Raw genomic sequence first — 21,117 nt, forward strand, 5'->3', positions numbered from 1 at the left:
AAAGGTTCGTTGCCTTCTGCTCATCTTTTGTACCTGATAGAGCTGGTGGAGGAATCGAGGATGCGGCCTGCAGAGTGGGGTCTGTGGAGCTTCTTCTTCGTATTTTTACTTTCATGATTCCCTGAGAGAGGTCTGGGACCCCAGTCAAATGGTTTCTCCCCCAGGGAGTGCCTCTGTCTGGGTGGAGGTGGGAACTGAGGCGTCGACTGCTGGGGCTCGGCCACTTTCTGGCCCGTCTTCCGCTCCATATACTCCACCAGGGCCTTATGTTGCAGATGTTTTAGGTTCGTCTTTGAGGCGCTTGAGGCCGACAGAGCTCGATCTCTTGTCTCAAACATCTTCCGCCGTGCTGCAACCAGTCCCTGCTCTCCTTGCTGCATGCGCTCCTCTCCTTCACATTCAACAGCAAACATGTCGTCGCTTTCATTGCCGAAGGAGCGGCAAGCCGAGTGGGTGGGGGCACTGCCGAGCCGGTTGAGTTTTTCTGGTTCGGAGAAGCACATCTTCTTCTGCTCTGGAGTCAGTCTCTTCCTGCCTCCGATGCGGGCCACCTGGGGCTGGGCAACATTTGCTGGCCTCCCATTTTCCTTTTCAGTCTCTTTGTCCGTCTCCTTCTGACTCTCCCTGACGTCTTCTTTTAAGCTCCCCTTCTCCGTCTCCTCGGAGGTCACAGAGGGAGTGAGTGTGTCTGTGGAAGTCTCAGAGTCCTGCGATGAGGAGAAAGAGTGAACCACTGTGGGCCTCGGCTCCGGTTTTGGCCTGACACGGTGCGGCCATGACAGCTGCAAGTCCCTCCTTTTAAATGAAGTCTCCCTCAGGACTTTAGACTGGGCATCCTTCAGCTTCTCTTTGTAGTACTTTTTAAAAGAGTCATCTAGGGTGTTACAGGCAACTGAGATAACGGCCCCCCCATCATTCTTGCTATTGTCACCTTGTGGAGTTCTCTCGTTATCATTTATCAGGTCTCCTTGGCCTATTTTGTTGAGGACGGCTTCCTTTGCTTTTATACTGAAATCCGGCTCCTTCTTGGGCTGTAACGCTGCCCTGCTGGCCCCAGTGAGGTGGTACAGGAGTGGAGTCGTTTCTTTGTTTATCCTCTCGCTTGCGACGTCCCCCAAGGGCTGCCGTTTCCCTCTCCTTGCCTGCTCTTCTCTCTTGTGGTGGTTGGTCTGTTCGTTGCTGATCAGCGAGGTGACCTCCTTTGTTTGTGTCGTTGGACGCGGCGAGCAGTTTCTGTCCGGCCCACAGTAGAATATGGGGTTGTTAGGAGTGTGGCGGCCGATCTCTCGACTCTGCATCATGTCGATTTCTTCGAATGCGTCGAAGCTTCGAGAGGACTGGGTCAAGATGAAGGATGGTCTGTGGTTCTCCTGATCCTGGCTCCTGGACATCAGGTCCTTCTCATCTGGAATCGTTCCACTGGAAGAGCGAGAACTCTCCTGGAGAGGTCTGAACAAATTGTCCATTGTACTGTGGCATCGCTCCTTTTCTCTGAGCCGGTGCGTCTCCAACACAGTGGAGGTCTCGCTTCCAGCCTCAGACCCACACACAGATACAGAGGGCGTCCTCACACCAGACTCGGACACCTTACACACCCCGGTGACAAAGTAAAACTGTCCTTTATGCTGGATGCTGCTGCTGATAAAACTCTGACCGGCATTCCAGGGGCTGGCAGCTCGGGTTGACTCTGAAACAAGACAATCGTGAGCTGAGTGCGCCCTTTTGCGCTGACTTTCAAAGTGACTACTGCTACTGGGTTTGTTGTGGTGGTCTCCGTTACAACCACCACTGCTCGAGGGCTGTTTGGGGGCCGGGTTCTCCGGCTGGCTTGTGCCTCGGGGAGGTGATCGGCTCCGGATGTTTGTTGACTTCTGCTGCTCAGAGGCAGCTTTGTTATCCGTGATGAAAAGGTATTCTGGGTTCAACGATACCGTGATCGGATCATGAGGCTGGAGGTGGGATCGGTAGCTGGGTGGCTGCTGGGCCTGTGGCTGATGCTGTTGCGAGCCCCTCCAAACTGAGTACACAGGGTCAGAATTGAAGCTCGAGTTTCCTATATCTGGGTTAGCCGTCTCAGGTCCTGGGGCATTCAGACTGTGGGGCTGTAGATGGAGTCGATTGTGGGGTCTGGGCTGCTGCTGAGGCTGCTGGGGTTGAAATTCAGTACCATGGTGGTGGACCCTGCTGTTCTCAAGGTTTTTAGTGGCTATGAAACTATCCAGGCGTGCTGGGACCGGAGGAGGACGGACAGGAGGGTAAGCACTCGAGGATGGAGTTCCCGAAGCCCCCTCTTGTTTAGAAAGAGCTTTGTTGTTGGTATGGCAACGGTCATTGCCGTTATGGTTGTGGTTATGGTGGTTTATATTGGTGTTGGTATTGTTGCGATATTGCTGTGAGATTGCTTCAACAGAGCGATAGAGCTGGTCCATGGTCTTCGAGTCAGATTGCAGAACCTGAGTCGGATGGTAAATGGGCTTTACATACTTCAGATCAGCATAGTGGCTGAAGGAGCTGGACTGCAGGTCGTCTGGGGCGGTGGACCCGCCAGAGAAGGAGCTGTAGGCAGAGTCTCCTTTGCCGTGTTGGTGATGGGCAAGTTGGTCGGCAATGCTGCTGTTGGACTTGGCTGGGGAAAGCCGGCTGACAGGCAGGCTCAGAGGATGCAGGTCCACGTTGCTCATTCTCTCAAAGTGGAAGTTGTAGGATTCCATGGAGGACTGGGGCGAATGGCAGGAAGGGAAGGGCAGGGTTTGCAAGTACGGTGGACGTGTGCGTGCGCTGATGCATGTGTCTTCCTTGGGGGGTGAAACTGGGGAATTTACCACCAACACATTTGCACCAGGTTGTCTGTCACGCTCGGCGCTAATTAGGTCATTTTCCTGGCTCCTTTTAGTTTATTCAAAGCCTCCTGAAATGGTCGGCACCTGGGGGTGAAAACACAAACACGGCAAAGACTGGTTATCAGCCTGAAATCTTAACTTGCATGTCGAGCAAATGGCTGCTCAAGAGTGAAATGGTTTGACAAAATATGAAGAAGAAAAAAACAAAAACACCTTTATCTACACTGTACGCATGTCTGGAAAGAAACGGTGACAGTGTTTTGCAAGAGGCTTTCTGCTGAGAGTGCTATAAAACAATAAGTCACCCATGAAAATTCTTTGCTTTGGCATTTCTAGGTCGTCTGAGACATTTTGCTCCATCTGTTGTAAGTCGTAAAGACAAATGATATAATCCTTCGCAACAACAAAAAAAGTAATGTGATATTTATGCCTACACTACTTATGCAGAGTCCCAGGAAATAATTTTAGACCGCATGAAAAGGTAAATGAAGTTACATTTTTTATTATTATTCACTCTTTGGGATTTCTCCTTGATACATACCCCCACCACAGGGTGATTTCATTGATACATTTATCCTCACTCCTCCTTAATCATATTTTGCAAATAAGGACCAAAGAATTTTACAGTTTTGAGGCTGTTTCAAATGGAACAATATAGAGCAAAATAATGACCAACAACAATTGCTATAGGCTAAGGATTTCCAAATATATTCATAATAACGTCTGGTTTACAGTCCTCACCTCCTCTTACACTGTAAATTCGCAGCGAACAACATTCACCAAACCCCTTTCTTTTTTTTTGTTTGTTTCACTGTTCACAGTTTACGGCAGCTTAGTTTTGTAGGGCAGTAAAGTTAACCACCTGTTAAAGGAGTCTGTCTGCCGTTTTGCATCAATAAGGCCTCTAATTAAGGGCCTTGAGGTTGGCAGTGCACGTTGCAGCACACACACACACACACACACACACACACACACACACACACACACACACGAAAAAATGCCAAGAATTCCTTATGGGCCTACAGAGGTATTTGAGGATTAGTCATGTGACGGATGTATAATGCATTGTTGGACAGCAATGTGGTAAAAACCAGTCTGCCTTTTTTCCCTTTATTATATGTTGGGAGGTGACATGTGATCAAAATAAATTCAATTCATTTGTTTATCAAATGACTGCCTAAAATGGAAGCATTTGTTACATTTTCACTTAACTATAAAAACATGATATTATCCTTTGTGGAAATCTAATTTTTTTTCCTAGTGAGACATATTAATGTCAAATCAACCCATTAAAATATTCACAGACACCATGTAAACATCAGAGTGCACCTGTTTTAGTGGTTACACTTTGGGAGATGCTATACATCACTGCCATCCAAGTCAAACCATGTAAAAATAGATTTTTTTATTCCTCCCCCCTGCATTACTGAGCTTTAACTCCCTGGAACATTAGCTATATAATCACTCCCCTGTAAATCCACATGTGACTCTTGTGGTATGGATATACTGCAAGTACTGTTTATATGGTGAAACTACAAACTGTACAGGAATATAAACTCTAGCGTCTTGCTGTTCAGTCAGTAACGTGAACCGAATTGAATCAATAATCTGCTGCAGCACTTCTAAACTCTACATTCATTTCGACTGGGTCCCATCTTTTGATGTCCAGAAACCAATTAAGCTCGATCCTATTATTAGTGTATGGCATGCTTCCTCATTTAAGTTCTCGTTGATTCTTCATGATAAATTACATTTTTCAAAGTCAGCACAGAATTTAATAACTCGCAGAGATTAAATTCCTGCAATTTTGGAAACTTTCTGCTATCACCAGCGATCCTAAAGAAACCAGCCCCGCAAGTTAATGACAGGTTCTAGTTTTACGGTGGACTTTAATAACAGGACTCCCATAACCTGCATGCCTTTCCTTGACTTTGTCATCAAGTTTGAAACCACATACCCGTCATGCATACACAAAGGTAAATGTTTCTCATAAAACAAAGAAAAGCAAATCAGTTTGTCAACAGTTAAACCGCAGTATCAATGTTCGGCCTCATCAGTGATGGGAACTCCAAGCAACAAAGTCAATGTTATTGAATCAGTTGATTTTGTGTCTTTTGTTTTGGGGATTTAACAACCAACACTTATCCTTCGAAAGAAAACTAAAAAGTTAGAATCACTTTGAGTGAGCAAAATATTCTCAGTCTCCAAGTTTGTCGGCTGAGCTGAAAAACCGGCATCAAAGATGATCCTAGGTGGTCGTTTTGCATACATACAAAACCCACCTCCAAAGAGCCTTTCAAACTACAGTATTAAGGGGGATTCCATGTGTTTATGAAGGGCCTTCTGATCTGTAGTGTGTCACTGTGTGTGTGTGTGTGTGTGTGTGTGTGTGTGTGTGTGTGTGTGTGTGTGTGTGTGTGTGTGTGTGTGTGTGTGTGTGTGTGTGTGTGTGTGTGTGTGTGTGTGTGCCTGGTTTCCAGCCCTCCTCTTCCCTCTGCCAACATAGAGAGAGGCTCCCAAACAGGGGAGCGCTCAAGTGGAAGTGATGGAGGGGACAAGCAGTGACAAAATGTACAGAGAGGAGGGGGGCGGGGGGAGGCAGAGGGTGACCGGCCCAGACAAATACTCTCACACGCAAACCACAACAACAAGAGACAAGAGAAGTGAACAATGACAGCAGAAAAGCTCAATACAAGTTGGAAGACCAGGATCAACAGTCACAACAGAAAGACAGACTGGGAGCCACCCAGAAATCAACTACTTGCAGACTGCTTTGAAAAATTATAAAAGTTTTGGGAACACCATCTGCAAGTCCAAAAAAATAAAAAATAATAACTCAACTCACCCAAACTTCGAGTCTAAGTCACTGACCTTCCTGATTTCCATCTGAAAAAGAAATTAGTTTCCCCGAGTTTCACCTTAAATAAGGATTAGCCAAGTGATTTCCGTCCTTGTTTCACATTCAGAACATCATTCTTCTTCTAAAGAAGGACCAGAACAAGTAACCAGGAGAGCCAGATATTAGAGGGAAGACTTCTAGCGGGTCCCTTCTACCCCCACCGAGACCCGAAGCTGCCTAGAGGGAGCCACTGATTGGCCAGCAGATGATGTCCGGCTCTCTGATGCACAATGAGCAGCGCAGTGGAGGGAATATTTCACTGCTGCAGATAGCTGCTAGTGCTGCCTGCTGCCTGAACAACAGAGAGAGAGAGGGAGAAAAAAAAAAGAAAGAAAAAAAAAAGAGGCCTCACATTCCTGGCTGGCTTCAAAGACTGAGCAGAGCCCGGGCACCATTCATTCCCAAGGCCCTGAGCCCGGCACATGGAGACTAGCCAAGGCAGGAGGGAGGACATAGGAGGAGGGGAGGGGGTAATGGTGGGTGGGTGGGTGGGTGACCTCCCAGCCTTCACCCAAAAAACAGTCACAAAGACTAACCATCTCCCACCCTCACCCTCTTTTTCCAGTTTCTCTCATTTGGAACATCTGCTAGTGTCTCTTCTGTATTCTTTTATTCTTGTTGCAGTTATGAAGAAGTTACACAGCCAATCATCAATCGACCGCAGAAATATCTAATACTTACTGCTGACTGATATGAAAGTCATAGTAAGTGTAGTTCAATTTAAAAAGTTTGTGCTTATTACATGCAGTATTCCAGTGGTCACTGATGTCCTTTTAATTATATGACGATAAAACAACCTCTGTTCACAATAAACGACCATAGTTAAAATGAGAATAATTGACAGGGTGGGTTTATTGAATTGTAGAGATTAATTAACAAATATGCCATAACAAACTGAAAATATAGAGCGAAATTCCCACAAATTAGTATGCTTGCTGTAGTAAGCATGGACACAGATCTGTTACAACATGGGTCAAACTCACCCTTGATAACAAGGTCAGCTTTCAAAACTCCTGCGTGATTGTCTAGTGTCAGACAAAGACCCCTGTCGCATTCACTATTGTTTTCTATTGAGGCTGGCAGCACTAGTGCTCAGCTATGCAGTTTCTGTCACCGTTTGCACAGCGTCAGATAAAGTGGAGCAACGAGCTCCATCCATGTTCTGTTGGTGGTTTCAGTGCTGATAACGACTCCACCTGATGATAACATCACAACTTTTTGTTTTTATGACGGACAAATATATTTGGAATTATAACTATTAATGTGTTCACCTGTCGCAAAATTACAGAAATTCTGGCATACAAACAATTATTAGTTTATTTATGGCAAATGCTTTGGCTTATTTCCCCAAAAGGAGATGTATTTCTGCAAACGTCGCAAAAAAAAAAGTTGTGCGTTTTAAAACGTAACGTCTTAATATGGCTGAAGCGTAGGTAGATGGTATTGGAGCAATTCGTCAGTGCCATGAAGGTATCAAAGTTCGGTACCCGGCATTAGTGGCCAGCAGAGAAACCTTCATCTATTTTGCAAGTTTATGGTGACGTATAAGGATAAGCTCATGAACACTTTCCGCCTGGCAACTGAGCTAAGTACTCTGTCATGGTGGATGGTTGAGAGAGAGTAAGCCTTAAGAACTGCAAGAATTTAAAGGCCACATGTGTAAAAAAAAATAAATAAAAGCAAAAGGAATGTGGTCAGAGAAGGTGTCAGACAAGGACACACTTTCTTAAAGAATACGGGATTTATAAAACCAACGAACGAGAGAGTGCAGGAACACGTGGTGAGGCTGATCTAGAAATCTTTCAGATTTATTTTTTTTTGTCTTTCATTAGGTGATTACGAGTTCCAGCGTGACCTACGCCATGCAGCCACGAGACTGGACCACCAGTCCTCTAAGCAGCAGTGATGGTCTCAGAGGGCAGAAATGGACAGACAGAGACAGGGAAGACAGGATGATAAAAAAAATAATAATAAAAAAAAAAAAGCTGCAACAGGTAAAGAAAAACGGGGAAGATGGAAACAAGAGAGAGCCAAGCAGGGAATTCAAAACGCTATGGTGACTGGTGCCATGGTAGCCAGCCAACCAAATAGTACGCCAAAACCATTAAGCTTGTTAGCCCCGCTGGCCCTGCTAACTCTACTGATAGAGATGATGTTAGGTTGACGGACCTCCGGACCGCTGACTGAGGAGCTAAACGGATTGGGTGTTACCTTTAAAAACTACCGTTTGTACTGTGGCTCTCACTGGTGAGAAACAAAACTTTAAAATGGCTTTTCCCAGTACAACGTCCCTGTAGGTATTCATTTTTTCCAGAAGGCAAATACTTTTTGCTGGATTAAACATTGCCAAGTGCTATGATGTGTCTGACAGTTTGAAAAGAGAGTTAAATTACCCAGAATGCATGGCAAATTAGTCCTATTTAAGGCAGTCAAGAACTACAAAGCTTTGCGCAACAGATTAATTTAGATCGACGTCATCCATTACTTATATCCAAGCCATAGTTTCTTTATGAAACTAAGTGCTGGCTAACTGGCACAGCTGTGCTTTTTTACACTTTCCCCTGAAAATGATCTTTAAACGTTTCAAACACAAAACACAGCGGCTTGAAGTTGACCATCAGACTGTCGCTGTATGTGCACACTACTGCGCACGACTCCCACCGTGTTAGGAAATATTTAAACTTTAGCACATCGTGGATCCTTCTTACAGGATAGAACATTCACTCGGTCTACGAAAAGTTCAACCAAAGCAAATAGACTTGATAGAGATTTACCTCAATGAGAATCCGACCGGACACTTTCAGAAAAGAGCTTCGCATCAACGTGCAACAAGAGACGAAGTAGACGGGTACCATTCTTGCTTACATTATTAGGAATTTAAGCTTCTTTCTCTATCGGATTAAAATTGTTCCGCTGACCTTTTGGCCCGTAAGGGCCTTCATCATGCAGTTAGCCATTATACTCTATACTTACTTTCTATGTACAGTACAAACTGCTTTACGCTCTGTTATGTACCGCCGATATCAGCATGGCTTTTAACTTCCAGGGAGGATGAAGAGACTCAACACGTGCCACCAGAAATAGAACCATCACATGGCATCTCCAAATTGAAAATCTTTTGGCACATGCAAGCACAAAAGGGATAAAAGAGGCATCAAATGCTCGGCAATGACTTCACTTCTTGGCTCAAGTCTCCCACAGGACCTAAAAGACATCAGTGTATTGTCCTTGATCAAACAGATACAAAGAGGAAGCTGTTTTTGAAAAGGCGGAAGTGGTCGGGTGTTGAGCTCTTACAGAGAACAGCGTCCAGTAGCGGGAAAGGGAAAGCTGTCATGCCATGCGGAGTTACGGCCAACACCTGCAGTGTAATTCCTGCTGTATGTGTGTGTGAGAGAGGTTTAACTGTGTGTGCAGTGGAGAGAAACTGTGGCTGGGTGTTGCTGGGCAGTGCTCACATCAGTGTCTAAAATCTCAAGCTGACCAAGACAAGCTGTCACACTCTAATAAGCTCTGCATTCCTGCCCTGATCTGGTCTAAATACTTAGTTGACAATATCAATATTTAGTCCACTTGATTTAATGTTGATGTTTTCACCAAAGGTTGTACAGAATCGGTCATGTTTGAAACACTGAATACTAAATGCACGTGTGTGCAACTATGACACTGCTCTTCTGTATTTGCAGACAACCCTTTAGTTAAGCAATGGTTCAAATAATACTTACGTAACGACACGCATAAAATCCAACAAGGTGAATAAGAGTATATCAATAATATTCTCCGCTAAAAAAAAAATAAATGATTCTGTATCCTTCCAGGTCAACCATTAACCAGGAACTGCACTGCATCTCAGCATTGGGCTTAAAAATGAGCACAAGTCTCTGTGAATGATAAACTCCTTATTACTTTCAACTGGCCTCTGAGAAGACAATTACTTTTGTATTAAGGACCCCCCGGGGGTTTGCAATATGATCTAGTCATGGTGAATTTAACTGGATACTGTAGGAATTCCTCAGCACTAGAATAGTACAATGCTGCAGGCCACTGAGTTGTATTTGTGTGGAGGTGTGTTAAAGTCTAAAATAGGCTGTGCAAGTTCATCATTTCTGCAGCGTATACTTTTCTGTCTTTGGTATATGTATTAAAATCGGAGAACATAGTGACCCTGGGTCAAACGTCAGAAGTGAAATGATAATAAAAAAGGATTGAGCAGTAGAAGCAAGTGGACTCCCAGAGGCTGTATACCAAATTAAGGCTGTAAAAGTGCCATCTCACACACGCAGTTATGCGTATAAAGAAAAAGTTATGCAACCCATATTGTGTCTTGCAGGAAAAATACCTTCCATTCGTGCAGGAGTCCGTAAAAAATGATGCAAAATGGTTCACTACAGGAGAGATAGCTGAGGACACACCTGACCCCAGGGCCTGAGGATCAGAGCAGTGACAGCATCTTACACCTCTAACACCACCACAAAGCAGGCGATTAACTGATTCAGAGCCAACGTGTGATACTACCAACAACAAGAGAGCCACGATTACAAAAGAGGGCCAAGACGAGGAATGTCTGAAAGGGGAAAAGACGCAGAAAGTGAGAAAGAAGAGACCCGGCCCCACAGGAAGCTGAGGACAAACACTAAAGGGGCATAAAACAAAACAAAACACACAATAACAAATGACCCACTTCCTGTTTGAAGGTGGGAAAAGTCTCAGTGACTCCATCATTACGGAAAAATGCTACCGTTAAAAAAAAGGGCTATTGTTCTCGATTCCAACGTTTCTGCTGCAGCTCAGCCCTCATCTCTCAACTGTCCCGGAGGACACACTGTCAGCAGTCTAAACAGGCTAGAAAACCTTATGTTGGGTCTTAACCCAAAATTCTGCATGTTTTTTTCTTTGTGCAACGTTTGTCACTCAACAAGTGGGACAACAATTATTTCATTTTTATGAATCATTAGTCTGCCAATTATTTTCTCCATAAACTAATAGTTTAGTTCTTATAATGTCAGAAAATAGTGAAAAATGAGCATCAGTTCCTCAGAGCCCAGGGCAACTTCTTTTTATTTTGTCAAACAATCCATAACCACCCAATATTACATTTATTATCATGTAATACCAAAAATAAAATCTCATAATTCACTTGAGAAACTGCAACTGCTGAATGTTAAGCATTTTCTACTTACCTTGCTTGCCTTTCATTTAACTCAGCAGACACACTGAATATTCAAAGAAGAAAATTGACTACGAGAAGAAAGAAAAAACAACAACAACTTGATTATACGTATTCTATGAACAAAATGTGTTCAGCCAAGCGAGAGAAGAACAGACCTACAAAAACGGATTCAACTTCTTGTTTCTAATTAGAAGCACTCTGTGTGTTAAAGTCTGGTTAATCTTTTAGGTTGAGTTTTATAGTGGGTCAAATACCTGCAGTTGCATCTCATAAACCAGAAACAGTCCAAACATGCTTTAAGACTTCTACTGACCACTTTGTACCAGAGAGCCGGAAGGTCCTTCACTACCAGTTATCTCAGTGTCATCTTGTCCTGCCAGGCTGCATCACTGTCCTCTTACGTAATGAGCTGTGGTCCGACCAGCTGACCAACGAAACAACAGACGCAGGAATTCACCCACGGTGGCCCCTGCGCTTGTACAGCGAAAGCCATGACACTGCGTGACTTCACCAGTAACGCATGAGGAAAAGACATCCCAGGGAGACACTGACTATACAGAGCATGTATTGTTCTTTTAATATAACCAATCATTAATTATTCTCATCGTATCTTATCCAAAGTATAACACAAATGTTGCAAATGCCAATATCAGATGAACCACTGGTAAAAGAAAAGACCACGTGAAGAGAAACGGCTTTATTAAACTAAATAAATTACAACCGATTAACGTCAGGTTTTCACAAAATGTCAGGCTGCCATGAGGTAAAGCTCACCCCAGAGGTCCTACTGCCAACATTCAGAGCAGAGAATTATTCATTCCTTACAAGACTCAATACATTTCAAACATCCATGCATGTATTGTGCCACTCATGGAATGTATTAATGCCGGTAAAACCCAAGCCAAAAGCTGTTGATGGACTTAACACCTTATACAGATTAGTGTGGCATAAAGGCCACATGATACAACCTGCTTTTTTTCTTCTTTTTTTTTTTAATGTTTTTTGCAATTTGCATAAAGCGACTGCTGTTCTGTTCCCTCTGAAGGTCTGATTGTTTGCAATTAATTCATTTTACTCTTCATTTACCAGCGCCTATGAATAATAAGAGCATAGTAAGAGCATTGACGGTGTTTTTAGCTGCAGTCTGTTCGGGGTCTTTTTGGAAACAATGCTAAAAAGAAAGAAATATTATTAGGGGCAAGCTATAAACAAAATGTGTCTCTGATTTACTCTAAACTATGTTGTCTGTCTGATCTTTAACACCTTGTAGGTTGTCAGTTATTTTTGTATTGGACACGCGTGCCCTTAACGTACCTCACACTTCTGTTTCTATACTGATACCGAGTCAGTGATTGCACCAGAGCTGCAAACTTGGCTGTGGACTCTTTTCTTGTTAAAAGTGTGGTTGATAACAGCACATTGTGGCTTAGGCAATTCTTTGTCTTTGAGAACGCAGACAAAATGTCAGACCATTTCAATTTCTAACAATCCAAGAACCATTAAATGAAACAATCTGTTATCTGAACTGGCTAAGCGTTGCGGAAATATCTACCAGGACAAACACCTGACACTTTATGGTGACATGAACCTCGGTGCATTATCACAGACAGGCTGGTTTGGGTGCTTGGCAGAAGCACATAGAGAGGAATGTGCATGATAAGCAGCTGGGGCACGTACACAAAGTTATTGAGTATGCTGCTGTATTCAAATGTTATTTATACTGTATAACTGACGCTCATCTGCACAATGACCTCACCGATCATGTGCTGGCCTGTGTAGATAGCAGGTGAACACACCAGATAAGACGACTTCCTGGTAGAACAAAAAAAAACTCTCAGGAATTTAACCTGCAGGATTACATTCAATAAAGCAATGCATTGCGTTGCCATCTAAAAGTTCCCTCGACACGTCCAGACAGAAAAAAAAACCCGGCCTATCATGAAGCATTGTTATATCATGAGGACAAAGTTTTAGTTCCAATACCCATTATGTAATGAAATTAAATATTTAATCCTGCAGTACGGTGAACATGCAAGGGAAGGAATGCCAGGTTAATAACGAGCCAAGGGGGATTTTTGCAAAGACGCAGGAACACCGATCATGAACCCATGAATTATGTAGTTGTTAGATTAATCTGACTTTAGCAGTTCGTCTTCAGACAACCATTTTATCCATCAAGCAGCAACGGATTGAACTGCAATGGCTATAGCGTTGGGTTAGTCAGTTATCAAACACGAGGCCTTCATGGGAGAGCTCAAAGCGGCCACACAGATCCGAAATCTCTACATCAACACACTATCCGATTCCCTTTGAGACACTCAGACGACATAATTAGAACTGGGTGTTTTCCCCTCTCCTAATTGTACAACCTCCCGGGGTGGCTAAAGTCAGGTTACAGTACTAAATGACCTGTGGAGCTCCGAGACGACAGCATTCCTCGCCTGGTCTTATTGCTCCCCTGGACCCATCTAATATGAGGCAATTACAGGCAATGAATGGACAGTTGAAGGCCACAGAAAGTAATACAAGCTACACAGAGACTAGTTTTGAAGGAAAACCCCACATTCCAGCCTCCAACAGTCAATACGCTCCCCCACTGCCACCTGCTTAAGCAACTGCACAGGTTAGTGCCTCATTCAGGCATCCTGCAGGTGCTTTCACTTGTTGGTTCCACAGGTATAAAAGGTGTTAAAGATGTAAAACACATTAACTTGCATTTATATGTTCCCTCCATATAACTGCAAGTCCGTCAAATTTAAGCCCTTTACGTAGGAGTTCACACATCGCTGAATAAACCTGATAACTGCCAGGTATATCTTTTTGTATTTCCCACTATACAACATTTTTAAATCTGGTCTGTCTGGTAAGACATTCCCACGCTGGCCATACTGGGCATGCTCGATGAGCAGAGCATGTACACCAGAGACTTACAGTGGCCGAGCCGGCGAACTTCCGCTTCAGCCCAAGGCTAACTTGAATAGGAATAAAAAAAAATTTTAAAAAAAATTAAAATTAAATTGTGTGGCTCTTCCAGAGTTTCTGACAGGGAAATTGGTCATGCTCAACATAATTCATCCACTATTATCCAGTCACAATATCTACAGAATACACAACTCTCACCGGTCAGGCCCTGAAACTAAAATATGATTAGCGCACACTCAAAACCCCATTCTATTTTGATCTAGTCACAGATGCCAAAAAAAAAAAATCTTTATTTTACCAATAAGTAGAGCACAGTTAGATCCAGTGTGCACCCTGTGGTCATTTTAATGAGTCGCCAGTAGACTAACATATCTCTTGCACGTCCTGCTTTAGGTGAACTCCTTTCCACAATGACTGACATACACACAAATACATAGTCACCGAGATCAGATTTAAAAAAAAAAAAGGCTTACTGGCAGCAGGAGTCATTCACGCATAGAGCTCTTGCTGTTACACGGGCACGTCTGTGACATCATGTCTGAAAAGGAAGGAGAAAACAACAGAGAAATATGAGAATAAGTAGGAAAACGGTGGAAGAAACTGGGCAACTGTCCGGCATCTAATGTGGCGTAATGAAAGTAACAGACGTGCCTCTAATAGCTCCTTTTATACCTGCCAGGATGCTTTAAATGAGCATGAAAAGGACAGTCCAGATACACGAGACGCTGCCCTGTGGAGCGGCAGCTTCGTGACAACAAGGAAACATTTGCTCAGTGTTGCGCCAGAGATTTGAATTGCAAAACAACGCGCCAGGCAGATAGAGGCACCGTGTTGAGGGCGAACGGTTAAGCATTCGCTTTCCCGACTGCCCCAACCATGACTTACCATGAAGTCAACGACCAATCTGAGCCAAAACATACTGTGTTTCTTGAGAGACTTGATTCACATGTTTAAGGAAGCGAGCCCGCTTGGCCGCCGTGACCCGCCCGCTCAGTTCGGACTCTGAATGTCAACTGAAATTAAGCAAATTCAAATGGCCAACATTCTCAACGTTTTTGGTTTCACCCGGAGAGTGCAAATTACCCAGGAGCCTCCACTCTGCCAGACCGAACAGATTAAGCCCAGTAAAAGTTGACGCTCCATCACGAAACGGGATGTTTCGCTATTTAATTGCCTGATTAATCAACAGAAAATGAATCGGCAAATATTTTGATAATCAATCGTTGTAGTCCTTTTTTCAAGCAAGAGTTTCAAACATTCGCCAGTTAAGGATTCTCTAAGGAGGCAATTTGGTCTCTTTTATTATTTTATGACATTTTATGAACAAAATATTAATCAAGACACTAATCTGCAGATTAATTGAAAATGAAAATAAGTAAGTAATAGTAAGCTGCAGTCCTTGTTGTAGGTAATGGGTGTCCAGTATGCACATTTTCCTTTTCCTTTAAATCCAGTAATTTAGCCTATGGGATCAAATCTCACTCAGTCTCTCTTCTTTATTTTCACTGTCTCCCACTCACTCCTCTGACACAGAACGTTAAAACAGGCAAGGGGAGTAATAACAGCTTTCCTTCAGAGAGATTTGTCTCCGTATCCACAGTTGGAGTGGAAGGTTTCATATCACGTGCTGTGATAACTGGGAGAATGAAATGCCCAAGATAAACACCCATTTTGCATTTATTTACCTTTTCTGGCAAACATCACTGTAGATCACACAAAAATCTGGGGCAAATCAATTAACCGGTCAGAGTTCACTCCATGTCCGACTTTCAGCTTCCTAGTTGTCTGGAGAAGTGATTTTGCTGATGCAGACTTTGGGTGCATCAAGTCAGACTGACTGGTGTAGAGCAGACCACAGCAAAGATTTTTGCTTTCTCCTCTGAGGCATAATTTAATACAGGAAAAAGCCCAGAGCAAAAAAAAAAAAAAAAAAATCGCATCACTGGAGGTGTCCGATTTTGCATAACCTGACCTTTCTGATGGTTTGAAAAAAAACAAACATTCATTTACCTCCACCTCTCTCCATCTTCTCATTATGGAGAAATTTGATTTAGTGGAAAAGCTTAACACCAGAAGCTTTTAAATTTTTTAAATGCCAGGATCTCGGCTTTCAGCTTGTTCGTCAATGGATTTTTCCATGCACGCATACTGAACAAACTGGTGCTGCTTTACCTTTAAAATCACAGCAGTAAATGTAAGTGTAACAATACCACCTCTGTGGCTCCAATGACAGTTTATTAGTCTGTAAGGTGGGGCTGGTTCAGTCCTTATTCAGGCCATCATAAAGAAATCATAACCAACAGTTTTTCCGTTAACAGGCTGATAAGTCTCTCACACTAAGTAATCCTGGGTAAGCGCATTTCCTCTGAGAAGTTTGCTTTTTGCCCTACAAGGCTATATAATAAACATAATGTAACAATGAAAAAGTAAATTATTATTTGATCCGGTTGACAGTAGTTCTTTGTTATCTTGCAGCGCAGTTACAACATGGATTGAGGATTTCTTTTTGCATTAATCCCGCCTCCATCTGAGCAATTTGAATGACATAATACATATCGGAGCACGATAGAAAGAGCAAACGTGTCTAATGTGCAAATGATTACAGACTTCCTCCTACACCTCTAGCTACAGACGGCAGGCTGTACGTGATCTGCCGCTGTACCGACGCCTCTGCCAAGACGGAACACTTGGCGTTAACTTTTAATTGTCCTGCTTTTGAAATTTATACAGTAACATAATAGCACTGATCACCGTGCTCAGGAGTCAAGTGATTTCTAATCTCCATTGTGTTTCCCAGCACCAAGTCTGCCACCGTGGATAATTTTGGGGAGCTGATCACAATGGGCTCATTTTACTGCTGGCAGCGCAGGTTTCCAACCTCAGAGCAGGGGAGGGTGGAGGTGTGGGGGGGGTTAGAGGAGGAGGAGAAGGAAGAAGGGTGGTGGAGGTGGTAAGAAAAGGTGGTGGTGGGGGGGGGATGGGGGGGTTAAGACCGTTAAAACAAATCACACAGAGATTAAACTTCACCAGAAAACAGTGCAACACACTTTGGACTTTGTAACCTGGTAGAGAAGAATGGAGTGTGGCTGGCAGATGTAGACGTTGCGACTACTGTTTCCTTTGATGAAAAAAAAAATACACCCATATAGTCAACGCGGTATTTTTGCTCCCATTGTTATTTAGCTTTCTCAATACTGAACCATTACATATGCAACTGTATGTCTTGGCTGCATGCGAGCTCTACATTTTTCTCGTGGCTTGGCTCGTTGTAGCATGTTGGCAGATTATAGGTCTCAAAGGTCCAAAGGAATCAGTCACGCTGCGCGTTAAATAAGATCATTAGTGGACGGACAAAATTAAAAACAAAAGTGTCCGATATTACTTCCAACCAGCAATTTACGCTTGCTTTCATCATCGGATTATTATTTTCAATGACTACGTACTTTATCAAAATGTCAAAAAAACCTAAAAGATATTCAGTTTACAATCACATAAAACAGAAAAAGCAATAAATCTCACACTTTGAAAGGCTGCGGCTCAAAAATGTTCGACACTTTTTCATCAGTTTTGCTTGAAATCACAAATTAATAATAAAATGGTTACAGATGACCGAATAGTCAATGAATCGGCTAATTGTTCGAGGCCAAAATCACTTTAAATTGTGCCATTTTATTCCCTAATTTCGTAATATTATTATTCATCACGCAGGTGCTGAGGCTGGTTCCAGCTACCAGGACACACAGACACCCTCCAGAAAAAAAAAAAAAAAAAGAAGAGACATGGAGCCTCCACTTCCAACCATGTCAGACAGTTGTAAATCCCTCTTTTATGAGTCAACATCACAGCCGTATTAATGCGTCCGTGGCCAGCTCCAGTCTCAGTGACAACCCCTCACCCACACCTTTTCATCAGGGTATATGAAACCAGAGAAGTTTCCTTTCAGCAGACCTGCTGGCACGGTGTATTATGGAAGTGGAGTGCCTGCGCGCGCACACACACACACACACACACACACACACACACACACACACACACACACACACACACACACACACACACACACACACACACACACACACACACACACACACACCCGATAGACTGTCCGCCTTTCTCCATTTCCCTCCAAAAAGCGCACACACACAACAGATGGAGAGATGCTCTATAGTCTAAACTATTGTGCAACAACCACAGCGTAGCACCCCATTTTATTGCTTCCCTTGGCCTCTGTACAGGCTGACACACACACAGAACATTTAAAAACTTGAAAGTCGTAATCCGTGATCAGTTCGATGCCGTGTGCATCTCGGCTTTTTCTGAAAGGATTTTCAGTAGGTGGCTTTATTTTCATTATTCTGTCAATGTGGCTGTTACATCGCATGCCGATTTAACAAGCTGCCGCTGACAAATACATAATCGCTGACTTTGTCAATCGGTGACACGGGGGGGGGGGGGGGGACTTCGGGAAATGTATTTGTAGCTAAATCATATTTCATGAATATCAATATTAATATCAGCCTCGAAAGTCCAGTTCTGGCTGAATCAGGGAGGTACCCTGTGGATCTTTTGACCTAAAGTCTTACCATAGGGCCTATTTTTCTTTTCCATTTTGTTAGTCTCATTCATACAGACAAGGATGCACATGCATACATGCGTGCACACATGCACTAGTGTGGCACGCCACACTATCCTATACACATTATTCAGTTGTTCAACAGGTGGCAGTGAGGAACCAAAATACGCAGCAATGTGCCAGTAAAGGGAAGAGAGAAGAAATGTGCTAACTAAGAAGTTGCTTTTGTTTTCCAAATGGCTTTGCAAATGTTTTACGAGGAATATAACGTTTGTTTGACCTCAAGAGCTTAGGTGAGTAACACTAAACAGGAAAATAACATCTGCTTTTCTAAAAGAAAATTCCTTCGGGCACATTTAACTATGCTATGACCATATTAGCCTTTTTTTTTTAATAATATTGAGCATATTAAAGTGTTCTTTCATTATTACATCCACAGCATTCTGGTGCTGCAGCAATTCGGTCTATATCTCCTAAAACAGAGGCCGTAGGAGCATGATGTATTACCGAAAGCTGCCCAGGCTGCGTAGGTTACGCACACACTCCACCACACACATGCAAAAAAAAAAAATACCTACACGACATATGACACCGTCATATCACAATGGGGGTCTTACAGGGCCCATACAATAGAGTAGGTGTGGTGCTGTCGGCAGACAGACGGACACGCATAACTATACATGCTTTCCAGCCCGCCCCTCAGGGGGTCTCGTATTAACCGGTGATAACCTCTGGCAGCCATTTTCCAGCTTCATGTCCATCTGTTATATGGGACTTTAAGAGGCCTCTCTCTGCTGCTCTGACAAAAAGAAGGAGGATCTGACAATAGCTCACCACCACAGACAAGTGAGTGGTCAAACCCAGGTAAAAGAAATAAATAAATAAAAGCCCCCCCCCCCCCGCCTGCAGAAAAGAGCCCTTAAGTCACAGCAGCAGTCAGGAAAGGAGACAAAAGGTAATTGAAAGGGAGCCGCAGAGGCTCGATCTGTCCGAGTTTGGCGAGCGGCGTTTGGGAATAGCTTTACCGATGATTTCTGAAACACATAGCCTCTTGAGATCAGCCCGCGGAGGACCCCTGTAATGTCTGGAATTTCAGCCATGCACGAGGAGGAGGAAGTGTGCACGCGCATTAAACCTGCTCCGTGCAGGTGGCTGTCAAAGTGAAGGGCACGGGGGAGGAATATATCCATATATCCACATCCTTCAAGCAATTCACTGCCGCTCTCCGCCTGCAAATCTTTTCATAAATTCAATTAAAAGGTGGGCGTTTGCTCTTGCAAGCCATTAATTAGCATTAAATGGGCAGAAAGTAGCCTGTATTCACTGATGCTCTGAGTCAGTTTTGAAAAGAAAAAAAAACAAAACATTGACATATTACCCTTCGCACTAAGCAAACAACTTCATATTTACACATCCGGCAGCCACAGAGCGACATTACTGTTCATTTTCAAGTTGGGTTTATGGCTACCGAAGGAACCAAAGTCCAATATTCACTCGACTTTTCGCTCACGATAAACATTTACACGCGAAGTCTATCGTTACATTTATATGTACAGTTTGAACGACAACTGCATGTATTTTAAATATTTTTTTTTTTTTTACTGTATTGTGTTAATAGGTTTACTCTACACGCCTCTGCAAACTGCCCTTCACGGACAAATACACCGTCTGAATTCAACCGAATTGAAATATCTGGCTTGTTAGCTGCTGAACGCTGCACTAGGTTCACCAGCTGGTCGCGAACTTTGTCTCCTGTTCGGTTGCGAGCTGCAGCTGAAAACGGAGACAGGAGTGGTGAAAGTGAAGCCATACAACCAAAAACAACAAACTGAAAGACGCTAAAAGGGTCGGCAGAGGTGAGGAAAAACGCAGACTCGGGGAAATAAAGAACTTATTCGAGCAGCTTTATGCCAAATACTGCCCTCACAAATATGGAGACGCCATGTGTATTATACATGACTTGTGCATTCACACGTTCTGTCATTATTAGCAAGTGAGTGACTATTTGATCAAGTGTTCACAAACCAACATTCAATAGAAGCTGCTTTTAGCCAAGCAAGTTAATGGAAAAAAAGAAGTCTAGCTACGGTCATTATTTCCTAATTCCTAGGGACGGAGCTACTCTTGATCTGGTTGAAATGTATGCACACATTTGATCTGTTTAAAAGATCCAAAGCGTGTTTCATTCAAGAGGGCCAATAAAAACAGTGCTCATAATTACATTTAAGATGTATTAACGGAGTCACTTGAAGTCATCTCGCTCTTGCGTTGTCAGTTTTGCATTACGGGGTCAATAGAAACGCAACACTTCCTGTATTTTTCAAACTAAAAGACCTCTAGACTTTTATAAGAAAGAAAAAGTCCCCACAAAACGTAGTTACAGGAACGAAAAGGTTCCGAGTTCGGCGCGGACGCACCAACAAAAAAAAAGGGGGAAACCTCGCTCGTCGTTCTTACAAATGGTCCCTCCGGTCCGAAGGCGCCTGATGGCTACTAGTTCTGCTTATGTTGTAACCTGCGATCTTTGACGCCATTGTCATCAACAGACTTCAGAGGAGGCCTTTCAAAACAATTAAACATCCGATTGTAAGCTTCAAATAAAAGAAATGCTGCAGGACATTAGAGAAAAATCTTTACTGCGATTATGGATGTGAAAGGTAAAAGAGTTCTCAACTCTTCCTCATGTTTAGATGTTTAGCCATAGGCAGACATC

At 43.3% G+C, this 21,117-nt stretch overlaps 2 protein-coding genes across 4 annotated transcripts in view; both read right to left on the reverse strand.

The window, feature by feature from the left end:
• Nucleotides 1–21,117, reverse strand: part of septin8a (septin 8a) — a 251,550-nt gene that overhangs the window by 51,891 nt on the left and 178,542 nt on the right. The window lies entirely within an intron of this gene.
• shroom1 (shroom family member 1) overlaps nucleotides 1–21,117 on the reverse strand; it is a 32,965-nt gene that overhangs the window by 8,150 nt on the left and 3,698 nt on the right. Inside the window, exons 2-3 of one of the 3 annotated variants that reach the window (XM_069718185.1) lie at nucleotides 14,305–14,369; nucleotides 34–2,924 (exon numbers count right to left, since the gene is read on the reverse strand). In XM_069718185.1, the coding sequence (XP_069574286.1) occupies nucleotides 34–2,711 (2,678 nt within the window). In that variant the 5' untranslated portion in view covers nucleotides 2,712–2,924; nucleotides 14,305–14,369. Of the gene's footprint in view, nucleotides 1–33; nucleotides 2,925–5,685; nucleotides 5,827–14,304; nucleotides 14,370–21,117 lie in introns of those variants that run through there. The other 2 variants (XM_069718193.1, XM_069718202.1) reach the window with 2 other exon arrangements.

Source organism: Brachyistius frenatus, unplaced genomic scaffold (assembly GCF_029030835.1).
Source record: "Brachyistius frenatus isolate BFR_SWC_R1_liver_20210118 unplaced genomic scaffold, ASM2903083v1 Contig_5, whole genome shotgun sequence".
NCBI classification, from domain to species: Eukaryota; Metazoa; Chordata; class Actinopteri; family Embiotocidae; genus Brachyistius; species Brachyistius frenatus.